Source organism: Corvus kubaryi, unplaced genomic scaffold (assembly GCF_017639235.1).
Source record: "Corvus kubaryi isolate FWS band 111438036 unplaced genomic scaffold, C.kubaryi_AGA036_p1.0 138, whole genome shotgun sequence".
Classification (NCBI taxonomy): domain Eukaryota; kingdom Metazoa; phylum Chordata; class Aves; order Passeriformes; family Corvidae; genus Corvus; species Corvus kubaryi.
Window position 1 is genome coordinate 7,666,149 of NW_024580672.1, and position 12,762 is coordinate 7,678,910.

The 12,762-nt window shown below is 39.2% G+C and overlaps 1 protein-coding gene across 3 annotated transcripts in view; it reads left to right on the forward strand.

Annotated features, from left to right (window-relative positions):
• Window positions 1-12,762, forward strand: part of PCGF5 (polycomb group ring finger 5) — a 68,220-nt gene that overhangs the window by 33,693 nt on the left and 21,765 nt on the right. For all 3 annotated transcript variants that reach the window (XM_042018951.1, XM_042018953.1, XM_042018952.1), the window contains 2 exons: window positions 257-566; window positions 10,335-10,431. In XM_042018951.1, coding sequence (XP_041874885.1) covers window positions 455-566; window positions 10,335-10,431 — 209 coding nt within the window. In that variant the 5' untranslated portion in view covers window positions 257-454. The remainder of the gene's footprint in view (window positions 1-256; window positions 567-10,334; window positions 10,432-12,762) is intronic.

Sequence of the window (12,762 nt, forward strand, 5' to 3'; positions counted from 1 at the left end):
GTACCGGGCGGGCTGTGCCGGCGGGGCGGCCGCGGCCCCTGCACCTGTCACCGCGGCCCCGAGTCCGTCCCGCCGGCGGCCGGAGCCCGGCGGGGCGGGGGCGCGGCCTCGGACCTCGGCTGCCGGCGCACGGCGGCTGCTGTTATGTAAATTACAGCTCCGTGCTGCTGCCAAGTTCATGGCGACGCTGGTCCTCCCGGGCATCGCCGCTGTCCGGCCAGGTTCACACAGCTTTCTTTTTCCACGTGTGTTACAGGTAGGAAAATGACTCGCCCGGCACAGGAGCAGGAGTTATGAGCCATGTCTCAGTGAGACCTGCGGAATTAAGATCAAATGCCTGGAGAAGTCCAGTTGCACAGAGTAGCGCCACAGCTCTTGTGAACTGTGGACATCGACCCCTCTCAGACTTGCTTCTCTGTCCCCAAGCACTCTGCCAGCATTTCCTGCCCCACGAATGGCTACTCAGAGGAAGCACTTGGTGAAAGATTTCAATCCTCATATCACCTGCTATATCTGTAAAGGCTATCTCATCAAGCCAACTACAGTAACAGAGTGCCTCCATACCTGTAAGTAGTACTTTTCAAAATAGTTCCTCCTTCATAAGTTATATTTTCTTGAATTGTTAATGTGTTTAATATGACCACTGTGCTTGTTTTTGTTTACTGAATTTTTAAATTATATACTCTGAATTAATCCAGTCTCTTCTGGAGTTTCCTAAACACTGGTCTGCAGTCTGGGTCATCTTGAACTGTATGCAGTTCTGTGCTCCACAGTACAAGAGAGGTACAGAGCTCCTGGAGCAGGTCCAGCAGAGAGTACTAAGTTGATTAAGGATCTGGAGGACCTCTCTTACAAGGAAAGGCTGAGGGAGCTGGGCCTGTTCAGGCTCAGGAAGAGGTAGCTGAGAGGGGACCTCATTCAGGTGTGTAAATATCTAAAGGGTGGGTGTCAAGAGAATGGAGCCAGGCTCTGCTCAGTGGTGCCAGCCAATAGAACAAGAGGTAATGGGCAGAAACTGATGCACAGGAAGTTCCACCTGAACATGAGGAAGAACTTCTTTTCTGTATGGGTGACCATGCACTGGAACAGATTGCCCAGAGAGGGTGTGGAGTCTGCCTCACTGGAGATATTCAAGAACAGTCCGGATGTAATTCTGTGCCATGTGCTCTGGGATGGCCCTGCTTGAGCAGAGAGGTTGGACCAGAAGACCAACTGTGGTCTCTTCCAACCTGACCCATTCTGTGAGGGTATGCCAGTTCTGCTGAACACCTTGCAGAGTACAGAGACCCTTTTGTTTCCCCTAAGCCTAGTGGTGATTGTGCTGGCTCTAACACCAACCTTGTATCACTGTGGCCTGTCTGATCACAGGTGAGATCATTGGGTCAGGTGTGCTTATTTGATAATACAGCCATGCTTCTGAAACTTAAGCTAACGTATCTGTTGGCAGTGTGTATGATGGGTACACTAGTTTGGTGAGTACTGGCACACATCTCTCTAATGAGTTCCATGGCACAACGCAGAGAAATACATGAAAGGTGGCAAAATATTTACTTAGGGAGTAGATCTCTTTCAGTGAAACCATCTCACGAAAAGTTGTTTAAGTTGTCTTCTGGTCCTACTACATCTGAAACATTGGCATGTATGAATTATATTAAATGTATGAATGGTCCTGTCAAACTCTGTCATCTTACTTTCAGAGGCTTATTTACATGCTTGACTTTTTTTACATTTATTCCTGAATAGCCAGTAGTTTCACTGGACCTTCTTGAGAATTTGGCATCTTTTCAAATAGTATTTGAAGTCCTCTAAAAGAAGAGTAAGGGGAACTGTATGTCTTCTGGTAGATTTCCCATTTTAAACCTTCAATAAATATCAATTAGAAGTCTTGTCTTGGCATTTCCAGTCATTTCTGTGCAGTGCTGTTCTTGCAGTTGTTATCTTCACTGTCAATTTTTACAATTTGATGTTCCATCCCTACTGTATGAAGTACAGAGAGAATTAAAATAGTGGAAGCCACTGTGCAGCAGGAAAACTATGACACAGTGGCGATCACAGAAACATGGTGGGATAACTCACACAACTGGAGGGCTGCAGTGGATGGCTGTAAAACTCTTCAGAAGGGATAGGCAAGGAAGGAGAACTGGTGGGGTAGCACCAGGTGTGTGTCTAGAATTTAGTGAAGGTGATGATAGAGTTGAGTGTTTATGGGTAAGAATTGGGGGGAATGGCCAACAAGGCAGGTACCATGGTGGGAGTCCGTTACAGATCACATAACCAGAATGAAGAGGCAGATGAAGCATTCGATAAGCAGCTGAGGGAAGTCTCACAATCACTAGCACTTGTTTTGGAGGGAGACTTCAATTTACCAGATCCCTGCTGGAAATAGCAGAGAGAAGACAGTCTAGGAGGTTCCTGGAGTGGGTGGAAGATAACTTCATGACGTAGCTGTTGAGTGAGGCCGTGCTGGACCTGCTGTTTGTGAACAGAGAAGGACTGGTGGGTGATGTGACAGTTGGAGGATGTCTTTGGGCACAGCAGTAACAAAAATATAGTTTTCAATTCTTGGATAAGTAAGGAGAGCATTTAGCAGAACCACTTCCCTGGAATTCTGGAGGGCAGATTTTGGAGCTAGGTTGACGGAGTCCCTTGGGAGGCAGTCCTGAAGGGCAGAAGAGTCCAGGAAGGCTGTATGTGCTTTAAGAAGGAAATCCTAAAGGCACAGGAGCAGATTGTCCCCATGGACAGAAAGATGAGCTGGCAGGGAAGGTGACCAGCCTGTCTGTCCAGACAGCCTTGTCTGGAACTTAGTAAGAAAAGTAGAGTTTATGAATTTGAAAGAAGGGGCAGTCAACCCAGAAGGACTGCAAGGATATTGTGAAGTTATGAAGAGAGAAAACTAGAAGGGCCAAAGCCCAACCAGAACTTAATCTGGCTACTGCCATAATAGACATTTTAAAATGTTTCTATAATTACATTATCAAGAAAAGGAGTGCTAAGGAGGATCTTCATCCTTTATTGGATACAGAGGGAAAATAGTGACAAAGGATCAGGAAAGACTGAGGTACTTAACAGAGGTAAATTTATTAGAGAGAGGTAAATATATTATTAAATTCTCTTTCCCTTTTAAGAAACTGGAAAAATTCCAGTATAAGCTAATTTTTTATGGTTGAAGTTTAATGAACATTAGTAACTTTTAAAAGATTGGGGTGAGGGGAAAATAGTTACATCAGAAATCAGTTCAGATTTAAGAAAAAAATGCTTTTATTATGGTATCTTTTTGTTTGTGTAATTTATTTATTTACTTTCGCTCCTGTTACAAAAGAATAATGGTAGAAGGAGCATTCTCTTCTCAGCAGCATCTGCTTCTTTTGTTCTTTTGTAGTTTGTGAGCTCTTCACTGAGCCAGCTCTGTTACTGCCTAGTTCCCAGGTTAGAGCAGGTGAATTTTACTGAGCTGCCATGTACTTACACAGGTCTCCTCGCAGAAGAACTACCACATGTTTGAGTTGTTATGTAGAAATGCAGGAAAGAAGGTGGTGTTTCTTTAAAGCAAAGTCTAGTTATAGTTGCCAAAATACAAAGCTTACAATAATGGAAAGGAAAATAAAAACTTGAAAAAAGTTTTGAAAATGCAAATCTTATGTCTCAGAAGAAAAGGTGATGGCAGAATTCAGGAAGGTACTCTGATAAATTATCTTATACTTGTAGAAAATATTTAATCTTTTTAAGTTGTAATTTTTTTTTCAAGTGCAGGTATGGTACCATACAGGCATGATTCTTCAGTATTGTCCAAATACCACAGAATACAATGATTTTAACTGTCCTTTGGTATTTGTCTTGTACTTGCTAATTGCCTTAATTGAAAACAGTGTTGTACAAGTGATCTAAATCTGCAGATATTAGTGGTTGAAGAAGCAGCATAAATTCATTAGATACTGGGAGTACAATGTATTACTCTGGACGAGATGAAAAGCATGTATTGACATAGACGTTCTCCAGTGATCATAGGGGAACTAATGTGATCAGTGGTAACCAAAGCAGGGAATTAGCAGCTAATTCACCTATTCTGTACTGCTGAAAATATTAAGTAAAGTCTTGCTCTGAGAAATTAGTGCCTTTTCAATAAGAGATGTTTCTGATGGGGCTTTTGAAAATGTTGGACAGATAACTCCACTATGCATGGGGAAACCTAAGTGCAACTCGGGTAGCAGAAGTGCAAATTCTCCTATCTCTGTTGGGAAGGAAATGGTTATGTTACTGCAAAATTACTTAGTCTGCAAATTCAGTACTTCATTTCTTTTTTGCTACTTCCAACAGAATGGTTTTGTCTTATGGACTGAGACCTTTTATTCCAGTCTGTTACACAGTTGTCAGGGAAGTTTAAGAACTACTGGTGGAAGCAGGCTGGATGTGAGCTAAAGGGCATGTCCCATCGTCTGTCTCCTGAGTCACTCCGTTGTTTAGTGGAGTGTGCACTTACAAAACTTGAAAAATAAACTTTCCTCAAGTACATTCTTTAGTATCTTAGCAAATAACAGGCTGTTTACACAATTGTAAAAATGTTGGTTGAAAGGGACATCTGGAGGTTGTCTAGGCCAACTTCATGCAGGAGGCAGGTTAATTGCCAACGCTCTACCAGGTCAAGCCATGTGTCTGTGTAGTTGACACTTGAATTTCCAAGCGTGGAGTCTCCACAGCCTCTCTCAATAACCATTTCCAGTGCTACAGTCTTTATCTAGTTTTTCTGAATGTCCTGCCAAATGTCAACATGTGACCATTGCTCCTCATGGTACAATCTGCCACTCCCAAGAAGACGGGCTCCGTCACTCTGGTAGCTGCTGTTCAAATGGTACAAGCTCTTATTACATCACCTGCCAGCCTAAAGCATGATCTACTTTTGGCCAAGTGCTATTGCCACTTCCTGATTACATTTTTGTCCCTCACATAGTTGGAAATTGACTCCAAGGGACATGAGGTAATCTGCCCTCTTCCCCATGAGCTGGAGGAGGCTGTTCAGCTGTACTTCCCTGGGTCATCCTTCCCCTCTTTATTAAAGGTGGGCGTAACACACTACCCTTTTCCAGTCATCAGGTACCTCTCATAATCACCATGATTATGGTGATAAGCTTTCATCTTAGTGAATCCTACCTGGCCTGTAGATTTAAATACATCCAGTCTTTCTCAGTAAGCTCTAACCTGCTACTCCTTGGCCGTTGATCATCCCTCTCCTTCCCAAATCATGCTGGTATGCAGGGACATCTGGGATTAAGCTCTACCTGTGAAGACCAAGGCAAAAAGATACTGAGGATTTCAAACCTTTCTATATAAGCTATTCCTGAGTTGTTTCCCTCATTCATTAACAGCCACATTTTGTCTAAGCTTCCTTCAGCTACTAGCATACTTACACAATTCCCTCAAGTCTCTCATTAGTTTTAGCTATGGCTGGGCCTTGACTTTCCTTCTTTTGTCTCTAAGTGCCAGAGTAGTGATTTTATATCCTTTTGTTTCCCATCCTTGTTTCCACTTCTAATATGATCTACTTTTGTGGATTAATTAGGAGCCATGTGCACTAAGGAATTCTTGTTCACTAAGCAGTTCTTCTGACAAAATTCCCTGTACAGTGGACTGTATAGCTCAGCCAGCTCTCCTAAGTTTCTTTCTAATGATAGTCTCCTTGGGAAATCTGATGAGCAGTTGCTTAAACAAGCTAAAGTCCCATCTCCTGAAGTTCAGAATCCTAACTGTGCTGTTTAAGACTGTATCCTTCCTCAAGATGCTCAACTCACCACAAGACGAATCTTGCCCTCTGTGGCTGTTTTTGTCATCAGCTTTTCCATGTTTATGAACAGGAGATCAAAAGGTGCATTACTCCTAGTTTGTCTCTCTAATACTTGTATTAAGAAATTGCCAACCAAGGCAGTCTAGGAGCTTTCAGAAATGTCCTTCCCTGCAGGAAATTTACCAGAGTGGTTTTCAAATTTTGCTAAAAACCTATGCTGTCAACAGAAGACAGCAAAAAAACTTTAGTGCAGCAAAATTTCTCACCCTCAGACAAGCGAGCTGAGCTGCTTTCAGACTCCTTCTCCTGCAGAAGCATTAGTCAATGGCATGTAGCAGGGCCTAAATGTTATTTTGATATAGTTTTCAACACAAAAAGTCTTTCTTGGTCATCACATACTGAAATTCTCTCTCCTTTTTAACAGAAGAGAATCCAGTTTGACTGTGTCTGGTAATTGTAATTAAGAGTGGAGTAGTCCCACTTGTATAGTTCTGAAAAGGATGGTTAAGTGAATTGAAGTTTTCTGTCCTGTTTTTAAGCACACACTTCCCCTAAAAGTAAGTGCTTTTAAAGTAGGCTTAAGGTAGATAATTAAATACTTCAGTAAACATACAAAATTACTCGTTACACCTCTGTGCCATCACTGAGATGGGTTTGATGTTCCACTAGCTGTGCATATCCTGTGCCCTTCCTTTGCTCACTGCATCAGAGTGATTAACTTGGAGAGAGGAGATCCTTGGAAGAATTCAAAGGATGAGTTCTGACAAAGAATTTGTACCACAATTAACTAATTAAACTTTATCTTGTAGAATACTTTATTTTAAAAATGCAATATGAAGTTTTATTTAGGTACCTCATTAATCAACATTTAAACAGTAACCTGGAGGGATACATAGGTATGTAGATATGCATAAGGCAGGTATTTTTTTTGTTTGTTTGTTTGTGACATACAGCACAGTCTTGACACTTCTATCTGTATTTTTCATCTGATTATAAAGATCTGAAAGAATGTGTGAACCAGATATCTCTGTATTGGAAAACAGCATTGTTATGGTTGCCAGCCAATTAGCATATGTCACAAAAGTACTTTTATCAGCTGTGGTAAGTCATCTTCTGTGAGTTTAACTTTTATTGTGTCTCATCTGAAATGTCATCATGCAACTACGAAATTCAGGTTCTCATTTCAGTGGCATGTGTAGCATATAGCTCAAAATTCTGCAAACTGTACATTTTGGTTAAGCAGTTTTCTTTTGCCTGTTTGCTGCCTTACCATGACCTACAGTAAAGCAAATGAAACTGTGTTATTTTGTTAATCTGTACTGAAAGCATTAAAGGGTTTTGGGTTGGAGTTTGGTTTTTTCCCTAATGAATTAACTATATTTGTAATTTAATTGTGTTTAAAGATTCCCTTTTTGGCTTTTTCACCCAATACTTAGATTTTATCCCATTTTCTGAAACTGCAAAGAGATAGGCTGTGAGAAATGTTCAGTGTTTTACATTGAGAGTAACAGAGGATGATTATACCTATCATACAGGAAAATACTGGTTGATGATCCCACTAGGAGTATCATGTATCGGTTCGTTATTCTTGCATGCTAGAATTTATGTGTATTTTTTACCTTTACATTGCTGGTGGTGAATCACATTTAGTTTTGGTGGGCAAATCCTCATAGCACCATAGGTCTACATGAGAAAAAGCAAAAGTTATTTTATATTACTACAGTATTGATTTACAATTTCAAGGGATTTTTATGGCATGGAGCTGGCTGTACAAACACATGATCCAGATCTGTGTGTTTGTTGGCATAGGGAAACATCCATATAGGACTGGACTGCTTGGTTCCTTTATGATGCTTCCTCTGTATATGTTCTACTCAGAGACCTTTCTTACACTGGAAATGAAACTCTTCATTAATCATTAGGTCCTTTCTTGGACCGTGCATACCTTCCAAGGGTGTCATCTCCTCTCAAAAAAAAAGGGTATAAAGAGAGCACAAAAATATATTCAGAGTGAGGAATTCAGTTCCTATCCATAGATTGGTTTATATTATAAATATTTTTTCAAGTTACATTATTGTGGACATTAGCATGCTTTATGTTTAGCAGTGTTTGGGAGGTTCTATGGAGTCAATTATCTGACTTAAATAAGTGTGTTAGTTATTGATCCCGTGGCATGGGATTCACTTCTGAATAGTAAATTTCAGATTTCTTCTAGATGTAAATGAAAGCTATAGCTCAGATAGGCCATATTTGTCTTTAGTTTGGAAAACAAAACAGTAAAACTAGGAAGCCCAAATTTAAAATATCTTTACAAGACAAATCAATGAGTCCTTTTCAAAGCAGTAAGACCAATGTCATCTCTTCAAGACTTCAAGAACTTCTCTGACATGAGTGGAGCAGAGATCCTGAGAGCAAGTGAAGGGAATTAAATTCTCTTAAGAATTTCAGAAAGTTTTCCTAAAATGCAAGGAAATTCTTTCAGAAGGAGGCTAATTCTAATTGCTTATGGAAAAAAAAAACTAAATCGCTCTGGAATTGATACGAAGCTCCTTCTCCTTTTGAATAATTTTTGTCCTAATTCTCCAAGTCCGATTGCAAAAAAAAATCATGGAATGGTTTGGGCTGGAACAGACCCTTAGTTCTGACCCCCCTACCATGGGCAGGGACACCCTCCACTAGTTCAGGTTGCTCAGAGCCTCATCCAGCCTGGCCATTTTCCAAATAAGAGAAGGTTAGGGGTTGAGCTTATCAATTCCAAAATACTGACCAATTCCAGTTACATTTTTATGACTTTTTCCATTTTGTTTATTCTTTATCATTTTAAGTTGGTGTCAGGATAGAAAGACTCCATAGAGATGCTGCTGTTTATGCCAGACAGAAGGCTTACCAAAAAAATTTTAAAAATAAAGACTAGCTCCTTCCTTTATTATGGGAGTTAGCAGATGAAACTCCATTGAAAAAGAGTTATCTTTAAGCTCAGTTTTTATGAAGTCAAGTTAGAAGAGGTCTAGAGTAAACCAAACCCTTTTGTTACTTACCTCAGTGACTTTCAGCTGAATTTCCAAATGACCATAATTTGCATCTGTGTTAGACTTCACAATTTCATTATCATACTTGCTCCTCAGCCCTTTTCCCCCCATACTCTTTAAATTGAACTTTCCAACTAATGACATTTCTGAGATAGCAGATGACTCTTACCCTGGTGGTTCTCATCAGTATCGTCATCACCCACCACTAACCCATACACTTTCCCCTGACAGAAGCAGTGTATTCAGCACAATATAGATACCAGGATTATGAGCTATCAGGTGCTGCTGCTGAAAATTCAGCTCAACTGACAGAAGTGTTATTTCACAATTCCTTGAGAAACTTGGGCTGTGAAGTTAATGTCTTTAAGTTAGTGTTTTAAAGCAGTTGGAAGAAACACCAACGTGGAGGTTTAATGTGTGTGTTATCAGTATCAGCTGATTTGATGTAACTCTTCTGAGCATTCTAAGGCAAATACAAATACAGACTTTGTTTGTTGAATTTCACGATTCCTAAAGTTGTCTTATAATTAGGATTTACCAACTTGTTTAGAGATGTTCATACTTCTTTAGGTAATTGATGAAAGAAATTACAGTGTTTCAGCAGAAAGCATATTGCAATCACAGCAGTCCATTTATTTTTTCAGTCCATTTACTGATGAATTTGCAGTTCTTATTTCAGTGTAGGTGAATTAATAATAAGCAGAGGGTAGAGTGTATCTCTGTCCAGAGCATTGTGGTGCAGTAATAATAGCAGGCATATTTGTTCTCATCATCTTGGCTTCCATTTTCTTATTAATGACATTAAAATCTAGAGTCTGTAAGTAATCATTTGGAAGCAACAGTAGTGTAGCACCTTGTTTAGTTTATTTTCAGTTCATTGGTTTTTAAATTCACATTGGTTTTGGTTTGGGTTTGTTGATACTTGCCATGGTCATGATCCTGGTTTTTCATTGAAAGATTCAAATATTAAGTGTTGATTCAAATATTAAATTTTGTCATTGCTTTGGAAAGCACTGTGTCAAAAGGGAAACACTTTGAACCTGTGTACAATTTCTGCGAACTTTTCTCTTACAATGAGTACTTGAACCAGTATTTTCAGCTGCAAGCAACACCACTGGAACAGAAGTGATGTATGTAAGTCCTTTTCAGATCAGCTGAGGTGATGGTGGGCTCTGCTGGGCTGAAGCTCCCCAGCACACGCTCTCTGAGAGAACCTGTTCTTTAAGGTGGTACAGGCTATGGGCTTCACATGTTATGATTCTGGGAGAGTTCTAAGTAGCAAAAATATCTCATCATTTAAAGCAGTGCTTGTCCAACCTGTGCTGCTGACCTTGGTGTCTCAGCGTAGCAGAACTAACTAAGGTTTTGAGGAACAAGATAAAATTCATTGTAATTATTTACTTTAAGATAATACTCATTCACTTCTGATGCATGAAGTAGCTACCACGTATCATTAGGTCATACTTGAGCAATATTATTTAGATCTTTTCAAGTTGTTTTTTCCTTTTTTTTCCCCCTTCTCTTAGTTTGTAAGACTTGTATCGTTCAGCACTTTGAAGACAGCAATGACTGTCCCAGGTGTGGCAACCAAGTGCATGAGACCAATCCACTAGAAATGTTAAGGTAAGATGCTATTTCACAATATTTGCTGAAATGAAAGAACAACAGAAAAAGAAAAAAATCTTAACATCTTTATCCTATAAGGGAATTGTTTTGTTTATTTTTATAATGCATGTATTAACTGTTCTAAGCCATGTAGGTTGTCATCTTCTCAGCTCCCACTGAAGTCTAAACTGAGTTTTTTCAGATGTAATAAAAGGAGGAAACATAAGGGAAAGACAAAGAGTGATTATATTGTACAAGTCTAAAAAACAAGCATTTTAATGTTTCTATTAAGCAAATAAATGAACCAGATACCTTTTATTCTTTACATGAAATTAAATGCTAGTGTTTCTTTTTTCAAATTATTTAGGGCATTCCAAACCGCATGGCAAATTTTTTCTGCTTAGAACAATATAGAAAAAGAATCATGCAAAAATCAATGTTTTTCAGGGCATAGGTCTGCCAGTCTGATTGAAATCTGCTGTGAGATTAATGTAAAGACATTAATGAAAATTTTTTTTACATTATAAATACCCTTTCTTGAGATTTTTCTTTATATCACAGTAACACATCTTTTCAAAAACAATTATTTTTCCTGAAATTCTGGATTCACTTTTAGTGATGTTATGTTGAAAGGAAAGATGATAGACATCTCGTAAGATAGAGAAATCAAGAAATGTCATCATAAGTGGAAGAACTTCATGTTTTCCTAGAGTGATGAAGGCACTCCCTGCCCTCACTCCCAACTCTACCTCCACCCCATCCCCCAGTATTATTATTTTGTAATACTATTGTGAACTTACGAGGACTTAAATTAATGTAAAAATATAAATTTACATCTGGATTTTACTAGGCTTGGTATTATTTCCTGGTGCCATTGTTTTTGTTACAATTTTTCATACATTGCTTTGATTTTTGACTGATCCGTGTGTGCACAACCATTCCCATACTTCAGTTATATACAAAGAGGGAAACTGAGAGAGATTGAATTCAGCAACTGGAAAGGGTGTGATTGGCCTAAGTCTTTATCATCTGAATGTTTTTTGGAAGGAGAGGGCTGAGCAGGTTTATGTAGGTGTTTACTGTAAGTATTTTTCTGGTTTCCTGTCAGTTTTTGAGGTGCTGTGTGAGTCATAACAGAACATGCTATAGGCTACTAATAAGCTGAAAACAAAAGCATTTAGAAATATTTCTTTTATTCTGGTGGGACCACTTCACATGAGATGAAAGATGCATTTTCTGAAACATGTAGTAGATGTTTAGTAAACAAATAATGTCCTTTGAGCAGGAAATTATAGATGGGTGAGGAAAGTTGAGAGCACAAGCCCCAAATGTGGGAAGAGGTATTTTCTATGCAATTATTTCCTGAAATTCCTTTTTGAGTCATTTGGTCTCTTTGCCAAGAAACTGCATATAGTTAGTAGTTTCCTGGTTGTATTTTAATGGACCAACTTTAAACATTTGCTCAACTAATAATCAGAAGAGTACATGAGCAGTGCAATGGAATTATCTTTCCTGGCTGTTGCCTGCATAACTTTATACAAGTCTTACACTCTGACCATAGAGATCAGCCTTTAATACAAGTCTTGCACTCTGACCATAGAGATCATTGCTAAAGAATGCAGTCATTTTCTGAGAAATCGTGCTGAACACCACATAGTAGTAACTAAGATCTCTCAGATAAGCTTTATAAAGTACTTCTAAACCCAGTTCTGAGTAACTTCATAACTATGTGAGCTTTTTACATGTATCTCGTAGTTGGCTGCACTTAGGGTCTGTTGTAACTACCAGACTAAGTCTGAAATTCAGTAAGCCTCAAATTCAACATTGAGCTCTAAAATGAAAATGTAGGAAGAGTGTTAAGTTTTAAGAATTCCCTTTACTGATTTAGCAGAATTCTGCAGCATCAGTACTCAATAGGGTCTGTGTTGACAATGTCACGAAGGCAGACTTCTTTTTCTCTTGCTAGCGTACTCCTGTGCATGCAAGTTTTCCTGAGCAATAGTCTTAGTTTGGTTCCCATTTGCTGATGATTATCAGAGAGTATTGATCTTATAACTCATTCAGTATTATAGAAGAGGTGAAAAAAGAAACTATACTAAGCTGACAGAAATGCTTGGTTCTTCTTTCTCTACATTCTGGTTTGGAGATTTGGAAGATGGTTGGAAGATGTCGGAGTGGAAAGAGGTGTCTCTAAAATATCAATCTTGTTTCAGCATTAACAGGAAGTATCATATTAAATGACTGAGACCACCTTTTTCAAGTAGTTTCATTTTGGAATGGGTTTGATGTGAGTCAAACACAAATCTTTATGTCAGACTGCTCACATATGTGGATTATGGGAACACTGTA